Source organism: Chanodichthys erythropterus, chromosome 8 (assembly GCF_024489055.1).
Source record: "Chanodichthys erythropterus isolate Z2021 chromosome 8, ASM2448905v1, whole genome shotgun sequence".
Taxonomy (NCBI): domain Eukaryota; kingdom Metazoa; phylum Chordata; class Actinopteri; order Cypriniformes; family Xenocyprididae; genus Chanodichthys; species Chanodichthys erythropterus.
In genome coordinates, this window is record NC_090228.1 from 3,548,403 (window position 1) to 3,569,982 (window position 21,580).

The 21,580-nt window shown below is 35.2% G+C and overlaps 1 protein-coding gene across 6 annotated transcripts in view; it reads left to right on the forward strand.

The window, feature by feature from the left end:
• The window catches only part of osbpl8 (oxysterol binding protein-like 8), a 78,235-nt gene that overhangs the window by 25,694 nt on the left and 30,961 nt on the right, over window positions 1-21,580 (forward strand). For 3 of the 6 annotated variants that reach the window (XM_067391464.1, XM_067391462.1, XM_067391468.1), the window contains 2 exons: window positions 13,997-14,033; window positions 17,478-17,618. In XM_067391464.1, coding sequence (XP_067247565.1) covers window positions 13,997-14,033; window positions 17,478-17,618 — 178 coding nt within the window. Of the gene's footprint in view, window positions 1-1,869; window positions 2,291-13,996; window positions 14,034-17,477; window positions 17,619-21,580 lie in introns of those variants that run through there. The other 3 variants (XM_067391463.1, XM_067391469.1, XM_067391467.1) reach the window with 3 other exon arrangements.

Sequence of the window (21,580 nt, forward strand, 5' to 3'; positions counted from 1 at the left end):
ATATCACGTAATTCTGACTTTATATCTCGCAATTCTGACTTTATATCACGTAATTCTGACTTTATAACTCACAATTCTGACTTTATATCTCGCAATTCTGACTTTATATCACGTAATTCTGACTTTATAACTCACAATTCTGACTTTATATCTCATAATTCTGACTTTATATCTCCCAATTCTGACTTTATAAATTGCAATTCTGACTTTATATATTGCAATTCTGACTTTATCTCACAATTCTGACTTTATCTCACAATTCTGACTTTATATATTGCAATTCTGACTTTATCTCACAATTCTGACTTTATAAATTCCAATTCTGACTTTATCTCGCAATTCTGACTTTATATCATGCAATTCTGACTTTATAACTCACAATTCTGACTTTATATCATGTAATTCTGACTTTACACTCGCAAATCTGACTTCATAACTCACAATTGCGAGAATTATGTCAGAATTGAGATAAAAAGTCACAATTACCTTTTTATTTTTTATTATATAGCAGAAACAAGCTTCCATATGAAACACAATCAAACACATCTGAAATCATTTTAGTGACTCTTGAAGTTTGAATGCATTTCACATAGTCATCACAGTTTCACCAGACTGACCCTGTGTCCTCGTCTGATGTTTATATATGCGCACCGATAAGGAAACACAGGATGATGCTGGTGATAATTTTACATCAGATGGAGGAAGACAGTGATACTCAGTTTGGCAGGAAACCTCTGCCACTTGTTTCCTGTCTTTGGAGGCGGGTAGACGACACAAACTTCGAGCGCCTCGTATCTGACAGCAGATGTCAGCCTCATGAGGCCATGAACAGGATGTTTCGACTAAATACAGACTCACAAACACCACTTGAAAGTTTGATTTAGAAATTCAGCGGCGTCAGAGAAATTAAAATGATTGCTCATCATGACCTGCTGGAAACGTTCTTCAAATAGTCTCATGTTTATGTAAATGTGAATAAATTAGTTTTTTATTAGCATATTGTGAGTAATTTCATCTACTGAAGTTTAGGATCTTCAGAGAACATCATATTTATTTGCTTCCGCTATTCATAGTCTGTCAATATCTTCATATTATTTCATATGAGTTTCTTTTTACTGATTGTATAAAGTGAATAGCCATAAAGCCAGAAAGCCATAATCTTTAATCGCATTGAGTTTTAGTTCAGATTGTAAGTATTTTCTTAATGTGAAGTTATTTATATTCTCTATTTTCTGTAATGGCCTCATGAAGCGGTTTATAGCCAATAGCTTTGAAAGAATGAATGATAAATGATAAATTATTAATACATAGCTCATGGAAAATGGAAATGAGTCATCATGATGGGTTGGTGCAATTATCCAGATGTCAGCTCAGACATATTCAGGGTGGTTTATAAATATAAGAAGGTGTTTTAGGTAAACTTTGTGTGTCATGTCAACTGTAGTGTAGAAAGCAAACAGCACTGTCATAAATAAACCATTCATACACTACAGTTCACAAGTTTTGGATCTCAAAGTTTTGGAAAAAAGTCTATTATTCTCACCAAGGCTGCATTTATTTGATTAAAAACTACAGTAAAACAGTAATATTGTGAAATATTTTTTACAATTTTAAATAATTGTTTTCTATTGGAATATATATCTTTTAAAACATAATGTATTCCTGTGATCAAAGCTGAATTTTCAGCATCATTACTTCAGTCTTCAGTGTCACATGATCCTTCAGAAATCATTCTAATATGATGATTTGCTGCTCAAGAAACATTTCTGATTAAAGCCGTTAATATCTGTGTAATATGTAGAATCCTTGACACAATTTTGTCATGATTATTTTGATAAATAGTTCAAAAGGACAGCATTTATTTTAAATAGAAATCCATTTAAATGTCTTTACTGTCACTTTTGATCAATTTAATGCATCCTTGCTGAATTAAAGTATTAACTATATAAAACTATATTGTTAATACATAACTCAATACAAAATGTCAAAATACTGCATTTTACTACCTAAGTAGAGGTGTGTGTGTTAAAGTGCAGTATATAGTGTCTGTTATGTTTTCATTGTGTCCAGTTCACTGACTGACCAGCTGTGAGAAACACTGAGCAAACAGACAATCATCTAATGATCAACAGAGAGGGAAGAGAAACAGGGAGGAGCTGCTTCTGAGATGTAGGAGTGTGTGGGAAAGAGTAGATCAGTACTGCTTGCGCGAGAACAGAGCGATTTGTGTTGTCCTGCACGCACCGTGTGTGTTTGTATGATCCTCGCAGACCACTCAGGCTTGCTAACGGTAGGATAGGGCTCCGTTTCTCTCTGTTATTCTCTTAATACATCCAGATTGCAGACAGATGATTGATTGACTGGTTGGGTGTAGACGGGATTCTATGTTGATCCTGAGTCTTGCGGTGATATGAGTGAGCTGTGTCTTATGAGATCTTGTATGATCTTGTATAAATTTGTTGGGATGTAGACGTGCAGACAGGAGTGTTGTGTGATTTATTTATTTATTTAATTTTTTCTAAACAGTTACTGAACTCTGATCATCTGTGGGCTGCGGTAATGTTGCAACTTTAGACGCCAGAGTTTTACTATAGTAACAGCATTTGCATAGAGACTGTGTGTGTGCGTGCATTTGTGTGTGTGTGTGTTGGTGACTGCTGGACATGAGACAGCTGTTGGGTAATCTGTACGAGTGGTTTTTCTGCGGATGGTTGGCAAAAGCATGACTGTACTGTTCAGAAAGCAGGCTTCTGTCACTCTGTCATTTGTGTATCTGTGTCCATATCAGGACATCTTCTGTGTGGAAAGTCCCATCTCATGGCATGATGACCAGTCTCACAGCCTGTGTGTTAATACAACAATAGAAAACTAGATTTGTACATTTTCTGAAGAAAATGGTGTTTGCCGTGATGACATGATGCCCCAAAAATACACAAAGCACAATTTGAATTTGAGCACAAAAAATGGTGTACTCACTATACTTTAACAAATCATTTTTAGTTTATTATATATAATTCTCAAACATATAAAAAATGGTATCACAAAAATTTAATATAGAAAACTTTGAATTCTTAAACATACAAACTGAATTATTAAATCTTTGAACAGTGGTTCAAATTTTTACTTGCCCTGCCAAAATTTCCCCACAACAAAAAATTAATAAAAGACAAGAAAATGGGCCTATAAAATAAGCATAGTTATTGTTTTCGTTGTCTTTGTTACATTTAACCTCAATAAATAGGGTTATGACACCAAAAGCTACTACATTAACTTATATTTTAAACAGTAAGTAATAAAATAGTAACAAATAATCAAATTACGAGTAATCACACAAATAGATACAACAGAACAAACATATAAATGAAATAAAAGGTGCTTTTCAAGTTTTTCATGTAGGTTTAAACAGGAGATTTTCAGGTACAGAAATTGTAATCTAATGTATAGCTAACTATAGATTAAACTTTATTAAAATTAATCAGTCAAGAAGAGTTACAGATAGTCAAAAATATAAAATGTTAAATATTTGAAATATGAAGACACTTTAAATGTGAAATTAAACCCGCCAGTAGGTGGCAGCGAATCACTGTTAATGAGTGAATCATTGAGATTCAACCGATTCATTCAAACAGCTGATTCATTCAGGAAGTGTTGCTCAGAGACGCAAAACAATTCTGTGGAATTTGGAACTATTTTCGTTGGTGAAATACAGCGAAACAGACGATTTGGTGTCTTAAATGTATGCCACTTAATATTAAGTTCTTGTTCATTAAACTGTACTCTGAATAAAATCAATATCACATTTGTAATCATGCTAATATATGGAGGAAAACGGCGCTCTTTGTGTAATATTGGTTAACCATATTAAATTACATAAATATGAAATATATACTGGGGCATTTTTGCCCCTTATCTTGAATTCTGGGGCTTTCTAAAGGCCTTTTAATAGACTAAATCACGCAGTGAATCGGTACACTCTAAATATGCACGCGCGCTAGTCTAACCTACTGGACTACGTCACGTAGTGCATGCGTGCACTCAATGTGTGTGCTTTTGTTTGGTTTTTGTAAAGTGAGGTACATACTCGATAATATTAGATCGTTCAATCAACAAGTACGATATCATAGACGATATATAACGCACACCCTACAGCACTGATCCGATCGGGCAAGTGACCTTTCCTTCTATATTTATATATTATTTTTAATATATTATATTTAAAAGAAATCAGAATTGCGAGATATAAAGTCAGAATTGTGTGATATAAAGTCAGAATTGTGTGATAACTCGCATTTGTGAGTAATTCTTTCTATCTTGCAATTCTCACTTTATAATTCGCAAATGCCTTTTTTATTTTTTATTTAGTAATGGAAACAAGCGTCCATGATTTCTAGACCGCTCTCACTCTTAAGTCATTTTAAATGCAAAACTAGATTTGTTTATTTTCCATCTGTATTGTCCTGCTGGCATCGGTTTGTTTTTATTGCACTGCTTCTTTGCCAGTAAAACTTCACCTTTCCTCCATTCCTCTTTCTTGGCATCTCATCTTTTGGCATCTTCTACAGTTGTCACCTCCACCTCTTTCCCGTCAGCTGCGTGTGATGTTAAACGTCTGTCATTAGCAAGTGTTTGCTGACTCCTCTCCCACCAGCTGACAGACAGCATTAGCCGATCAGATGCGTCTGCCTTCCCAGACTTCATTGACATTCACACCCTGAAGTAGTGCTTCAGTGACATTACCACACTGCTGCCTCCACAATGTTCTCTCAAACAGAACACAATTTCAAGGAGATTTGGTGCTAAAATTGTCTGTGAAATGGGCCAGCATATATTAAGGCTGACCGGAGATCAGCAGGACCACAGCAGAGGTAATAGGATCCATCTCAGGACCAAAACACCTCACTGTGATCCCAACCCATTACCAGCCAATGAGATGCGTCTGAAAGCATCCCGGTAATAGATTGATACTCTATACACCATCTTCACCTTCCTTTCTCCATCTGTGTTTTCTTTCTCCCATCTCTCCAGCTCTTTCTCCCTTTCTCTTTAAGCATTCTTGTTACACTTATTTGCTTATGTAATAAGAGTTTTTGACTGGACACCAAATTCTTTGAAATATTTTCATTTGTATCAGGCTGTCAATTGCTGTAGACAATTTTATTGCATCCCCCTCTTTGTTTACATGATTATTGGAATATTATTTATCTAACAAACAGGAAATGCATTTATAAGCAAGTGAGCTGGATCATGAGTAAAGATCAGCAGTTAATGAAAATGAATTAAGTGATATGCATTACCATTGTGCAACATGATTTGTTGAAAGGCAAGTTTCAGCAATTATCACATACCGCTTGCATCCAGTTACCCAAGTCTCCTGCCTGGTCATATAAATATCGTTTTACACATAGTTTGCTGCGTTTTTCCTTGCACAACAACCAAAAAAATAATCTCTTGAAATATAATGATTATTCAGAAAGAATAATGGATTTTGGACCAACAGAAACTGTGAGGAATACACAGAAAGATGGACCTGGCAGCAAAAGTTAATAAGTTAAAAAGCCGTCTGGCATGTTTATTGGAAATGCATTTACGTAGAAGGCCTAGAAGTATTGATAATGGGTCCAACTTTAAGAACAAGCCAAATATGTGACTCAATTCAACAACAACTTTAGACCAATAGGCTTTGATTGCGTGACAGTCCCATAAACAATGAGTGTAATCCCCTGTACTACTGTAGAATTGAATGGGTTGAATTTAATATTATCTGATTTTTGTGGACTTTTTTTCTGTCACAATCATTTTGCTTTGATTTGCTTTGAAATGATTGGTCATTTTCTAAAAAAAATTTAAAATGTATATACTTTTTAACTAGGGATGGGCATTTTTCCAAAATATTGTATTCGAAAATTTGGGCTCGTAAAAAACGAATATTCGTTTATTCGTTTATTTAAATGAGGTTAAACGAGAAAGACGTTATTGTTTTATATTCATCAATATTTTGTAACTATTTCTGAACAAGCTTACAATTAGGCAATATACACAACAAGCTTACATTATATCTTAAGGTTTTCTTTTAGTTCAAAGCATTAAACAATATGTGTAAACAGAAAATATTAAGAACAAAAGCATTTAAGCTCAAGCAGCGCGCATGGGAAAAACGCTTATAAAGCACAGCGCCAGTTATCGTACAAAACTTAAGGTACATAATACACTCAAGTCAGTATATGGTTATCGTGTTTATATTGTTTCACATGTTCATGTTGAGAAAAACAATAATATCCACATGCTCGGGTGAGAAAACGAGCTGTGCTGACAGACGTTGCAGAGACACAAAGATAATAATAGTCTATATAGCTGTGTGCTAAGCTAAGTTTCTAACAGTAGCACTTTGTTTTCTGTTTGTAAATATGTCTCCCTCCATGAAACTTAAAGGAAACGTATGTCTCAAAATCATTTTGCTATCAGATAAGTTATCATCTTGGCTCACTAGGGGATAATTTAAAGCTGCGCTTACCTGTTGTGAATGCAGTGATGGACAGCTGTCTTTCCTCACTCGACGGGTATTTAGATTTCTCTCGTGCTTTCTCATAAGTTTCTCATAATAATAATTTAATTTTGTAAAATCATTTTCATCTAAGTAATTCCAAACTTTGCGAGGCAGACGGAAACATTGTGACGATCAAATAAAATAAACTTGTTAAACACGCTCCACAGCGCCACCCGCTGCATTTAGTTATAACTGCGAGTTTTAGTGCTTAGGATTTATCATGGATTCACTGCATTTACGGCCAGCCAAGCAACATAGTAAAATTCGAATAGTATTTTTATTTTTCGAATATTAATTACAGAACGAATATTTGACTATTTGTGCACATCCCTATTTTTAACCACAAATGCTTATCTTGACGATGCGCCATGCATTACGTAATCACGTTGGAAAGGTTGCGTGACGTAGGTAGAAGTACCACTGTAGGATGAAAAACTCCATCTCAACTTCATAATCGCCTGACATCATTGTTTTATCTTTTTTTGTAAAGGGCGTTTGACTTTTTACACGTTCGCTTTGTAAACAGTTGCTTGGTACTTCCGCCTACATCACACGTGACCTTTCCAACTTGATTACGTAATGTGTGGCTCATCACAGAGCAGTGCAAAACGAGAAAAGGGGAGACAACAAACACAGACCTGCAACACACTCATTATACAGACACATGAATATTAAAATATGACCACTGAGAAGAAAACACAAAAAACAGTTGAGGGCAGCTTGATGCATTTTAAAAATCTGACCCAATATGACAACAAACTCCCAAAATGAGAGAGAGATGCGGAAGAACATTTAAAAGGTCTAATAATATTTTAATTACATTTGAAAGCACTACAGTCTACACACGTCAGTTTAACACAGAAAGAATAAAGGCATAGTTACTTTTTGGTTGGTCTACATAATTGTCTTCTCTTCTGTGTATCAGAATAATTCCTTATGAAATTGTTCATAATCGGAGTTCATTGAGTCCAGTTACAAGTATTCCTTTTAAAAAGCTATTTTTGAATGCACATCTTATGCTAACAGCCTAATTATCCATGACTTTCTGAAGACCAAAAAGGATGTGGAAAATCCACATATTTTAAAATCAACTAGTCGGTGGTTTGGTGAATGACTGATAAGAGTTTTGCACATTCCTAAAAGCTTTTGTGAGTCACAGTGCTCTAAAAGCGCTTTAATTTTCTTTAATTGTGCCCTCAGGACTGACTATACTGCCTCCGGATGAGTGTGATGACTCTATCTAGGTGTTTTAGGAATCTTCTGCTCTGACCATAGGTGCATCTGTGACCTTTTCTTGTTGTTTTGTGATTTGGTGTTAATGTCATGACAGTGCTGATCCTGCAGGAACACTGTGCTGTCACGTACAGGCCTGTCGACTGTGACTGTTGCTGATATGCACGTGGGTTTGTGCGCGCAAGCGGACGTCGAATGCTCTTGAGTGTTGCACATTAATCTCCCTGTGGATTTGCTGGAAAACACCCGAACGCTGAGGGTTTAAAACATCAGCTGTCGTCTTTGTTTCACAGGCCGCTTCACTCATCTGAATTCACTACAGGAGATGCTTAAACAGTCATTTACAGGACTGTAAATCAAGGTGGTTTCACAAAATGTTGACAGCTGGGGCAGGAAACTTAGTTAAACGTTAAACAAGACCAATGAGCCGTGTCGAAAGCACATTTAGATTAATCAGTGAGAAAATGTGCATCTGTGAAATATTGTTTCGTAGTTAGTCACATCAGGCACCTTGAATTACAAAATACTCCTCTGACTGTATTTAGTTAAATAATATTCATTGAGCATGTTTACATGCACATTCTTAACCCAATTATGCTTAATAAGCTGACAATGCATGTAGTCATGTAAACATATTAACCCGTTTTCCTTTATTGTACTAAAGTCATAAATGGCTTAAAGGGGACCTATTATGCCCTTTTACATTTGGACTCTACTAGAACAGGTTTTCATGCTTGAATGTTCAAAAAAAACATATTTTTCACATATTTGACATTGTTGCAGCAAATAAAAATTAATAACACTGTTTTCTCTTAGTCTTATTAAGTGCAAACAATAAGTGCAACCATAATCAAAGTCATCACATTTTTTTTCAAGCATGATACAGGTTACAACTTCACATCCCAGCCTAAGAAAGCTTTCATATTGGGAGATATTTGCATGCATCAGTGAGCCGCTTTCAAAACGCGGGGGTATTGAAATTTGAATGCGCGCTCGCGGTTTACTTTTGCGTATGATTTCGTGATCACACGTACTCCGTGAATAGGGAGCGGCGGTGCTGAGCGCGTATTCTACAAGATAAGACATTTATCAGACGCTTAGGCTCTGTTGTGCAACGAATCCTCCGCCATGGTCTCGTCAGTCATCTCGTGAGCTGGTCAGGACAAAGCGACTGTTGTCGAACTGAATCAAATTGTTTTTATTTCTATAAAAAGTAAAACATCAGTGGAGGCATAATGTAAACAAAGCGGTGGCATATTTTATCCTAATTTCGCCCTCACATTGCATCATGGCAATATCGCAAGACAGCTTTTCACCCCCACAAGAAGTTTTGTTACATTTTAATCTCACGAGATCTCATCACACCCCTAGTCCGCACTGATAAAGAGAATAACTCCAGCTGGAGGGACTTTGTGCTTTGGAACAGCAACATTACACACTAAAGAAAGCTGAACATGTTAAAAAGCATAATAGGTCTTGTTTACGCATAAACTAATCGACACTGCTAAATTTTTGGACCTTACCCTGATTTCGCCCTGCATGTAAACACATTAACTGCGTTATGTTGGCTTATTGCAGTGCATGTGTGATATGTAACTAATTTAAATGCATCTAGACAGAGTGAGCATTTTTAAAACTGGTGGAGGAAATATATTGCAAAACACCAACTCTTTCTTGACCCAAAAAATTAAAAAATGTGTTTTCTCATTTACGTGCAACCAAAGTAGAAGTGGTACAGTCAAAATACTGATAATTACAAATGAAATACTCAGATACAGGAATGATTACATTTTGATGTCACTACCGGGGAATAACCAGATTTTTTTTATCCACTTTATTCCTGAATTATGGGTTGCACTTTCGGTTTGGGGAACTTCCATTTAAAAAGACTGAAATGAATCGTTTCAGATCATAAAGTTGCCCTACAAATAAAGCTTATCTGTCAGTTTGACTGAATCAGCTGTCAATTTTTCTTTCATGTTTTATTTTCAGACATTGTGAGAATAACGTAACGCTTGGTATTTTAACGTAACGTTATATCAAGAATATCTATGGTGAGCTCTTTTCAGTCGCTGCCTCGTGATTATTTTCTTTTGTCCCTTTGCGTACTGCTGTAATAGTATGAAAAAGGACAACATATACTGCACATTTGTGGTTTGTTCCTCCCATATAATTTACAATATATCCCATTAATATTCACTGGAATGCACGAAGAATCTCGTGTTTTTCTCCTCAAAGCCTCGCTTCTCTTTCCAGGTTTGTTTCACAGGTAAATAAAATGTAATATCTGTAAAAATTATGGAAATCACTTTGGAATAGTATTGCGCAATGCTGAAGTTTATGAACACTTTATTAAGGCAACGTATATTGCATAATACAGATATATATCACTATAGTTGTATTAACCCATCCGTTATTGCTGTGGAAAGAATCGTGCTTTTTCATGGCCTGTTGAAAGTACCTTGTTGATGCTTTTAATGTCCTTTTAATGTTCGTTGGTTGAAGGGTGAGTAGAATAATGTCATCTCATTGTACCCAGTTTATAAAAAAACGTATTATTGCGTTCATAGAGCGAGCCTTTCACTGATTGTTTACAGCTTAACGGAAGTTACACCCATAATTCGTGCAAAGCATCATGGGGCGTAGGAATAAGGTTGATAAAGTCTTGTAAAATGTTGTTTACTAGTATTGCCAGGTTATTGGTTTGCATGTAAACAAGGACAACAGTTAAATCCAGTTAGCTGATTTTTTGGAGTTATTATCGGTATGTAAATGTGCTTATTGTGTGTGTGTGTGTGTGTGTGTGTGTGTGTATCTGTTTTTGTCGTTCATTATGCCCACTATGTGAGTATATTGACTTGGATTGAATGAGTCAAAGCTTGAGGAAGCTCAGCAGAAACCATGCTGATGCAAAGATTGATCGAATCGACGTGCTGGATGCTGTTCATTTTGCATGTTCATTTTGTGGATATTTTTCCTAGTTTGATCATATGTTCAGCTCTGTTTGACCATATGTAAATTCATTCTGCAGAATTATGTTGATTTTTCTCTCATATTTAGTGCTGGAAACTGAATAAACAGACTCCGTGTGGTGCCGGGAATGAGCAATTGCATTGATTCATTTCTCCAGACAGAATCGAGTGTCATCACCATAATTTTGCAACGGACCAGCACTTCAGGAGAACTAAATATGTCCTGGAGAAACCTTGAGAAAGTCAGCATTATAGATGGTTTTGTTTTATTTTGTTCTGCGATCTGAGACCATCAGCTGTACTGATTGACTTTGAGTCTGACCACATACACTATCATTCAAAACATTTCAAAAAGAAGTATGTTATGCTCACCAAAGCTGCATTTATTTGATCAAAATACAGTAAAAATTGTGAAATATTATTACAATTTAAAATAACTGTTTCTATGTTAATATATTGTTAACTGTAATTTATTCCTGTGATCAAAGCTGAATTTTCAGCATTATTACTCCAGTCTTCAGTGTCACATGATCCTTCAGAAATCATTCTAATATGATGATTTGCTGCTCAAGAAACACTTCTAGTTATTATCAATGTTGAAAACAGTTGCGCTGCTTCATTTTTTCTGGAAACCATGATATATTTTTTGTCAGGATATGAATAAAAAACCTCAAAAGAGCATTTATTTGAAATAGAATCTTTTGTAACATTATAAATGTCTTTACAGTCACTTTTAAACAGTTTAAAGCATCATTGGTAAATGAAAGTATTAATTTCTGTAAAAATAAAACAGCAAAACGTAATGTGAATGGTAATGTATGAGCCACAGAAAGGTTGTACGATTTGCTCCGCTGTGTGAATTTTTAGGTGCACTCTGCAATTTGTAATAAAAGTTTGACCTCTAAATAAATGGAAAGTGCTTTTTAAAAATCAGTTTAAAATGATGTACGCTCACATGAGAGGAAGACTTCAGTCATAAAAGACGTCAGTAATTCATTCACATGGTAATGAGCTGCCTCATGCAGACCGACATCACATGACCAGCTGAATAATACTTGCTCTATCTTGCTAACCGTCCTATTATCAGACACTTTTGCTCACTGAATAAATTAATGAGGGCTGACATTGAATCGTGCATTTCAACAGTGGCATTGATAGCCAAAACGCCTTTGCTTTGCATGTGGTAAGTTCCAGATGACTGCCAAAATAAATTTCAGATATAATCAAATAGAAATATTTATAGGAGAAACGTCCAGTCACTTTGTTATATAGCAGATTATCTAGAAGATAACCTAAAGGAAATAGTCACGGTTTGGTTAAATTGCTCAGATGATCACTACAGTATATGGGAACTTTTGTGGCCTTCAGCAGGAAGTTGTTGTATCTGATAGTCAGAATTTTGGGAGAGCGACAGGAAACAGAATAGACAAACATGGGCAGTAACATCAACACAGATGCTGGAAGCTTCTTGCAGGAGGAAGTGGAGCAGACATCGAGTTGTTTAAGGATTATCGAACAGATGCTTTCCCGGCTGTGCAATGAAAACATGCCATTATCCATGATAGGGACACGTTTTGATTACAATGGCTTTAGTTTTATCTTATTTCCTGAGCTGGGGAATGGGATACTATATGTGCATTGAATATTATAGCTTTCCTTTTATATCACATAGTCAGATGACCTACTGCATGTGCTGAAATGTGAAGTATAGACATTAGGGGTATATCATACAAGCAGTGTTATTTTAGTATTATTTACATACTGTTATAGTATTTATTCTTATTTTGAATTGGCTTTTGGTTTTATATTTTCAGTTTTAATTTGAATTTTAGTTATTATTTTTAGTTATTAGATAATATTATTTAATTTAATTTAATTTTATTTTAAATTAAAAGTATTAAATAAAATAAAAATGATTTTATTTTAAAATTTTATTTTATTTTTTAAAACATATTTTATTTTAAATTAAATTACTTTTTTATTTTATTTATTTTTGTTTATTTTATTTTAAATTGTTTTATTTAAAAAATGTATTTTATTTTAAATAACTTTTTTATTTTATTTATTTTTGTTTTTTATTTTATTTTATTTTAAATTGTTTTATTTGAAAAAAATGCATTTTATTTTAAATTAAATTACTTTTTTATTTTATTTATTTTTGTTTTTTATTTTATTTTATTTTATTTTAAATTGTTATATTTAAAAATATATATATTTTATTTTATTTTATTTTATTTTTTTATTTTTTGGTTTTATTTTATTTCCGAAAACTATTTTTACTAGCCTTAGTTAAATTAAAAATAACAACACTGCCCACAATTCAATGCACCAAAGTGAAAGAGGTTTTGGATTGATTCTGTGTTTTATTTTTTTGTACTTAATCCCAGTAATGCTGAAAACAGATTTGAAACTGTCATAAGTGGTCAAACATTACAAATCCTTGAGCTTTGTGCTTTTCAATCCACTCTAAATGATATTAAATTATATTTGTACAGAGCTAAAATATTTTAACAGATTAGGCATGCTGGTGTATCATAAATGCAGACAGACTGACATGATTAGACTAGTTAGTTATATGCCAAATATGTTCTCTTTGATTATGCAAGCAAATGAACAATAATCCTCACAATTTGAGGTGTCATTTATGTTCATGATGAGAGCATTGATATTGATTGCTCAACATTGTACAAACAGATTGTGCACATTTCTGTAGGTTTAATTTGACGACAGCCATCAAGCACTGCTCTAATAGCTTTATTAATCAAACAATAACCTACATGACCTCAAACCGGCTTCATTTGCCAATTACTTTCTCAAGTGTATTTGTTGTACTGTGATTGACAGAGGTGCCGACCAATCAGAATTCCAGAGCTTTGTATTGTCATGGCTTTGATCTCTGTTCACTATAATCTTTGCTAATCCACATTGTCCGGACTGTGTTATGTTTGTGTGTGTGTGTTTGTTTTTATTCTGCTTAGTCTTTCTTGCTCTGTTCAGTTTGATTTTGTTGCCAGTGTCTTGTGTGTCATTATGTGTTTGTCATTTTTAACTAATTCTGCTTTTTTTCCTCCTGTTTTTTTTTTTTTTGTTTTTTTTCCCATGCCGTCTGTCTGTCTGCTGCCAACGTGTCCCAACGCACAAAATCTCACCAACACCAAAACCAACACTGCCTGGCGGACCCTTGATGTGTGTGTCTGTCTGTGACGTGTGTGTGTGTGTGTGTGTGTGTGTGTGTGTGTGTGTTCAGCATCATGCAGAGAGCAGAGAGAACCCTGTCACCCCAGGTAAGAAGCTGACATTCACCTGTGTGTGTGTGTGTGTGTGTGTGTGTGTGTGTGTGTGTGTGTGTGTGTGTGTGTGTGTGTGTGTGTGTGTGTGTGTGTGTGTGTGTGTGTGTGTGTGTGTGTGTGTGTGTGTGTGTGTGTGTGTGTGTGAAGGTTATTATAGTTTTGCATTTTTCATTAGTTTTTATTTTGTTTTGACTTTTTGTTTTCAAATTCAGTTTAGTTTTAATTAGTTTTTAAAGTTGGTTTGCTAGTTTAGTTTAGTTTTTATTTCTTGAAAATGCTTAGTTTTAGTTTAGTTTTATTAGTTTAAGTGTTAAAGGGTTTTTCTGTAATTTGGGTTATTTGTCAGGGGCAAGATTCAAAAAGGTCAGAAAAAGTATTGTGTAATAATAACTCAACAAAAACATCATACAATTATAGAGAATATTCATTCAAAAATAAAACCAGTACATAAAATGTACATATGGGCACAAATATGTAAACAGTCTCAACACTCCGCAGTAAAATGTGTAAGTGACGTGTGCCAGTAAAAAACCTAAAGTGCCAACAGACTGAAGAAGACATACATGAACCGCATGTATTCAACCCATTTTTGAGCCACAAGAAGACATTTCTGTCAGATTGTCAGGGAGCTCAATCTGAGAAAAAAACATGACAAATAACAACTTTTAAACTTTAAATACAGCTTTTCAATTTTTTTTAGTGTGTGTGTGTGTGTGCTGTGAGTGAGTGTGCATGGGTAAGAAAGAGAGAATTCACACCCTAATACCACAGCTGTACAATTTTCACACCCTATACTAAATTTACCCTATACAATAGCCTACTCATCTGGATTGAAGCAGCAAACATTCAGTGTAAGAGTAAACAACTGACATAACATGATTTGATATTTGAATCACAGCTTATATAGTGTTTTGACATCGACAACCCAAGTGCATTTTACCTCAAACTTGCGACTAGTTAACTTTCTAAAGTAGCAATCGCTTCTCGGGTCGAATTTAACACACTGACAAAATTATATTCAGAATTAAAAATATTTTTATACCACTTTTTAATGTGTGATTGTGTAAAGGTGTTCACGAGATACCAACCTTTCGCGAACTTGCTTTCAACGTCGAACACTCGTTCTCATGGAGACGCGGTGTGCACGGAGGGGAGGGGCTGTGTGTGTGTGTGTGTGTGTGTGTGTGTGTGTGTGTGTGTGTGTGTGTGTGTGTGTGTGTGTGTGTGTGTGTGTGTGTGTGTGTGTGTGTGTGTGTGTGTGTGAGTGAGTGAGTGAGTGAGAGACGCAGGGAAAGGAAATGCAGCTGAACATTATTTTCTCTATGAAAGACATTGACAAAGATGAAAACTAAGGACATTTAAACTATAATTTTATTTTATTTTAGTTAGTTTTGCCAAACACACATTACAGTTTTGGTTAGTTATTGTTTTTTTTTTTGTAATGCCTCGTTTTTATTTTTATTTCAGTTAACGACAATGTTTTTTCCCACCTAGTTTTCATTTTTTCGTTTGTTTTTGTTAACGATTATAACCTTTGTGTGTGTGTGTGTGTGTGTGTGTGCGTGTGTGTCCCTTATGTCTATGTAAAATCATAATGTTTATGTAAAGTCCCCATAAAACATGAAAACCCAACATTTTTGTGTGTTCAGTGTCTGCCGTGTCTATAAATGAGGACATGAACACATGAACTTAATCTCCTGAGCTGCACTGAGTCATTTCACAAGCTTTTCACCATTTCATTTGAGAAAAACTACTGTCAAATACACTGAAACTGAAAGATCTTCACGACAAACCGTCAAAATAAAAGTTCGGTTCAACTTCAAAAAGTTATGACAGACATATATCAATACTCTATGCTAAAATGTGTTTACATTCATTCTCAAGGTCTAACAAATATGTGGAAAGCATTTGCTTTCTCATTAATGGTAAATTAATATTGGTGATAAATATCGATATTAAATGATATGGAAAAAATATTGTGATAATACTTTTGGTCATATTGCTAATGCACTGATTAAATGAAACATGTTCAGATGTTTATTAGAGTCAAACTGACATTTATTCATGTACTTTATTTGTGTTATGCAAATCCACAGAAATCCAAAAGTAAAGGGACCTATGGATGTGTCTGCAGATTTATGTGGTGCAGAGAATGACTCACAATTTGAGATTTATATTTTCTCATTTCTAACATGGCTGTTTGGGTAATTGGCTCATTAGTAATTAGTTTCACAGTCTCAGTGATGATGGTAAAATATTCAGATTTCATCTCAAACAAGCATCTCTAATGAATGATTTGCATAAAAATGATTCACCTTTGTCGTTTCAGCTTCTCCTTTATTAAAGTGTCTGATCTGTGTGTGTGTGCGTGCTGTTATACACGTATAGGAATGAAAGCACACACAGACGCTTGTGTTACTTCCCCTAACTCTTTTTACACTGCGTCATTGGATCATTCTTATGCAGATTTTGATGTGCGTTTAATTTTCTCAGCTGAAGACGTGCAAAAACACAATCATTACTGATTTACGGCAGTCTTGTTGGAGTGAGAAAATAAATAATAGATAAGAGTTTTACTATGTAATAATTCTGTGCACTGGCCACTAGAGGGAGTGCTGTACAACAATATGTGCATCTCTTAAAGCTTGTTTAAAAATACAGCTTTTTGGTGTATCCGACTCAAATCTGATTTGTTTCTTTTGTCATTTGTCATCAAAAGAAATCCAGTGTTTATAAACCCAAACCACATCCATTTGTGGTTTTAAATCCAATTAAGGCAAGGTGAATAACTAACAGATGTCACCATACTTTCCCAATTGAGTTTCAAACATTTTTGTGCTAGTTCTCTGAAATTCAAATGCAGCTTTATCTAATTAAATATGCATTAATTTGCATATATTTCCAGAACAGAAATTTGAACTTTGTATGAAGCCAAGTTCAAATTCCTTTTTTATTTTGTTGATATATTAAAGGTTTTTACATAAGGGATTTTTGATCTTTTTATCACTACATAAATGAGAAAATACTGTCAACAGCCAGAAAAAATGGGGTATAAAATCAAGCAAATTATAAACCATCCTTTTGTAAAATCCTTCAGAATATAGATGGGAATAAAGCTGTAAAGTTTGGTGTATGTAAGTGCTCTTTATGTGGAGATTTCTGACTCGCTGCCTTTACAGATATGCATTATAATTTAAATTAAACGCACAAATGTGTATTTTGCTTCCCCCCCTTTCCACTAGTCTGAAAAAAACATGTAATGGAAAGCCAAATAGCCAAAAATCTCAAAATTGAACAGTGCATGAAAAATTTTTTCATTAAAACTAGATTTGATTATGTCAGTCGGTCCTAAAATTGTGTGTAGTGTGAAAAACAGCCACTAATTCAGCGTTCAGTTGTTTTATAAATGCATCTTCTGTCCTTGTTATTTTTCCATAGCTGCCTTAATGCCTGGTGATGATGCGGCGCTTCTGACCCCGGGAAGGATGAGTCAGCGTGGGAAGGAGGCGGGGCTGCACACGCCCAGTAAAGACCTGCTCACAAGCCCCTCCCTCAGTCCGGGCGTCAGCTACAGCCATGGTAAGAGAACAGAAGAACAACATACACAAACACATGGATTTCTCCCAGAAGTCTCTATGAGCTGAAGGCTCTGTGGTCAGTGTGGCCCAAACGTTTTAAAGGCCACATCTGCATGAAGGTGGAAATCTGATCCCAGACCAGTTTACTGGTTATATTTTCCCTGGTTACATCAACAGAATAGAGACAAAAATCAAATCACTTTATTGTCGTTGCACAAGTATACAGGTGGTGCAATCTCCACAGCATGACAGTGTGGATAACAAGTAAGTATAGGATATATACACATGTACAATAGTAAACAATACAATATTTTACTATACACAGAGCATGAGGACATCTAGTTAAAGCAGCAGTCACAGTGCACATATTCATTATGAAGAGGTTATTACATTGTTCTAAAAGGTTCTAAACAACACTTTTATGATAATAGATCATGCATAATGGGACCAGAAGCGTTTATTAAGAAAGTCTATTTTGATTTCAGGGTTGGCTAGTGCTTGAAGCAGTTTTTCCCTGTCTAGTGTTGGTTTTCACCACTAGAGGCTGCTGAAGTGTCATGAAATCAGACCAGAACACTCAGTGTGTCCAAGTATATGTGCAGTCTTTTATTGTTTTGTTTCTAGTCAGCAAAATTCCTAAAGTCATGGAAAACAATCAAAGAATGGTAAAATTGTGATTTGGAAATGTCAGACATTTTCTGTAGTGATTTTTTTATTGTTACACTTTGCATTATTTTATTGAAGCGATTCCTTCTTCATCGACCACATTCAAGTCACCAGACTTTATGTTATTATGGTAATCTATTATTACCACATACTAAAAGAAATCCACCCAAGCAGTCTGTATAATTAAGCATAAGCCACACAAGGTGTACAATACAGTTAATTTACCATGATTAAGGGTTTTTAATAATTATTTTAATAATTAATTGTTTAATATCAATAATTATGTGTTTATGTATGTGTGTATAATAATTATGTATGTATATTAAAGGTGTAACGGTACACAAACATGATGATTCGGTACATACTTTGGTATTAAAGTCACGGTTCGGTAAGGGTTCAGTACAGCATGGGGGAGAAAACCAAAATTGTTTTTTCTTTCCCCTTTTTTATTAAACAGTGGTTTATTGAACTAATTCGTATCTCTCTATTTAAATAAATTCAATTATAATTAACATTTCTTAAGGATAAAACAAAATCTATCTCGGTATTAGTAATTGCTATTAGGAAACCCTTTCTTGCACATATAATACTATAATATTGAAGGTTACAATTAACAACAGAGCCCAAACTATTAAATTCGGTTGCTATTTATTTTTAGATATAGTAATCAACACTCAAATAAAAAAATAAAAAACATGTAAATTGCACACAAGACTAAATCTAATTATAAAATTATTTTTCTACTCCAATTCATTTTTTAAATATAATAATTTACATAGTTTCTGCTATAACTTGTTTTAATGACAGATTTATTTAAACATATATTGAATAACTAAGAAATTAACAGGTAAAGTATATAATAAGCTAATATAGTGCATGTATTTAGTGAAATGCTCCCCTCTAGAGTTAATTTCTCTAGTCAAATAACATGCTGTGGACACTAAGTGACTTGCCTGAGGTAAATGTAATGCTACGATATTATTAAGCTGTTTTATTGATGTCTTTCCGCGGTTGAAACACTAGTTGAGAGGTTGCATGCATATCTAGATCGTCTGTTCTTCTTCTTCTGCTCTTTTTCCTGTTGTGGTGGTTAGCAAACAGTGTTGCATTACTGCACGCACCCACTTCTGGATTGGAGTGTGGATCGACTGACTGTATTCGTCATCTGACTGTATGCACCGAACCGTGACGTCCGTACCGTGACAGTTCAGGACGAATACATGTACCGTTACACCACTAATGTATATGTATGTATACTTTTTATTTATTTTTTCTTTATTTATCAAATATAATTTTAATGTTCATCTAAAGTCTAGTCAATCTTGTAAAGTGATTCAAGTCAAAAGGTGGCAGACCATGACTAGTCATGTGTGGTCAAAGTTGAAGCTCACTGTGATGTTATATGGAGTGTCCATGTGATCGCCATAATCGCTGTGTCAAATTTACAGCCACCTGCAATATATAAACACACTGACACACACACACAAGTCTCGCATCTCTACTATGCAGTTATTAATGTTGTCAGAGGATTTGGCTTTTATAATGATGATTTTAATCTGATTAAATGCACCGTGTTCCTGTTTGTAGAGCTTGTTGTGGTCTTGATTCAAGCACTCACGTTTGGAGCATCATATGTGTGGCGTGAGAGTTGTTTTTCGTTGTTTTGGAAGGCTAGACGCTGACACACGCCATCACCTCTGCACAAAACCTTTCAGTGCCTTCAGACCTCTCGCATCATGTCAGGTCTCCATAGCAACAGCAATTGCACCTCGCCATTCTTTTGAAAGCCCATTCAGCCTCTCCTTTATATTCTCGGATGAATCACGGCAGTTTGGGTGTGTTCTGATGTATAATAGAAGTGAGTCCGTCTCGCAGATGTGGGCCACGTTTCACTCAATTATTCAGTGCCGTCAGCAGCAACCCGACACAAGACACACCGCAGCTTTCTGCCGGTGAGAACGTACCCGGAATAGCATCAGTACACCAACTGAGATGCTCACAAATCCTCTTTACTGGCCTTCTCGCTCTGTTTGAGATGAGAGCAGGTGTGGTTGGCCTGGATTTAATGGATTACAGCTCATCAGTAAATGGGGTTAAAATGCACAGCATGCAGCTCAGCCAATCAGAAGCTGCTTTTCCTACATGTTCCGCCACTGTGGCCAATCAGATGCAGGCTAATTTGCATATGGGAGGTCGGGTGTGAGCATGCTTTTCACATATCGTCTACTGTCTGGGAATATTATGGCAGTTCTGTGGACCAATGAATGTTTGATCGTCAATGGAGAGGGTTGGACGTAAAAAAATTTTGTATGAATAACTTGTATTTTAATCTTCCTGCTCACAAGGCAAGTACTTAACTAGTGCTATTAATGCTTAGTTAGTGTGCTTATTATGTTCAGTCTAATGAAATGATACATGTTGTTTGTATAGTTGAATCCTCCTTCGCCTGCTATGGTACCTGGTGAGAACAGAATTCAAGTTTAAGTGTACATTAGTAAATCAACTTGTTCTTGAGGGTACTAGTTGTCTGGGTGGTTTTGTTTAGTAGAATTAAATGTGGTCTGACTCACAACGCTTATTTGTTAGGCTGGTAATCCAGGCTCATGGCCAGGTTGCATAAGGCTTCTAGTGGCTTCCAAAGCAGAAGACTTTAGCACCTTTAGTCAATCACTAGGTCGGACAAGCATCGTATTTGGTGCCTTCGCTTATTTTATCACTCACTTGGAGTCCTATATTTGAGCTTCTTTGTCTGGGTTCAACCAACATCATGAGGTGTATCCTTGGGATGCTTTTCAAACAATATTGAAGGAGTTCACATACATGTTGGGCACTTGTTGGCTGATATATCTGATATACCCCCAGATATCTGATTGCTTAAAATTAAAAAATGGATTAAGCGCACAGTGGCACAGACGTGTGAGCTTGTAGAGCACACATTAATTTTTCACAGATATCGCTGGAACGTTTGTAATTCGTTGGGATATGGCAATAGCAAAGAAAGTAAAATAAAGAGCATATTACTAATGTTAAAGGATTAGTTCACTTCAGAATTAAAATTTCCTGATAATTTACTCACCCCCATGTCATCCAAGATGTTCATGTGTTTCTTTCTTCAGTCAAAAAGAAATTAAGGTTTTTGTCTGTTACATGATTTATGTATAACGAGTGGTTCCCTGCATTATTACAGGAAGGAGGTACAGTAATCACATGATGTTTTCAAGAAGTTTTCCGTGCGCAAACATCCAGATAGCTGATAGCAGATCATCAAGATAGCTGCCTCTCAGACTAATAGCCTAT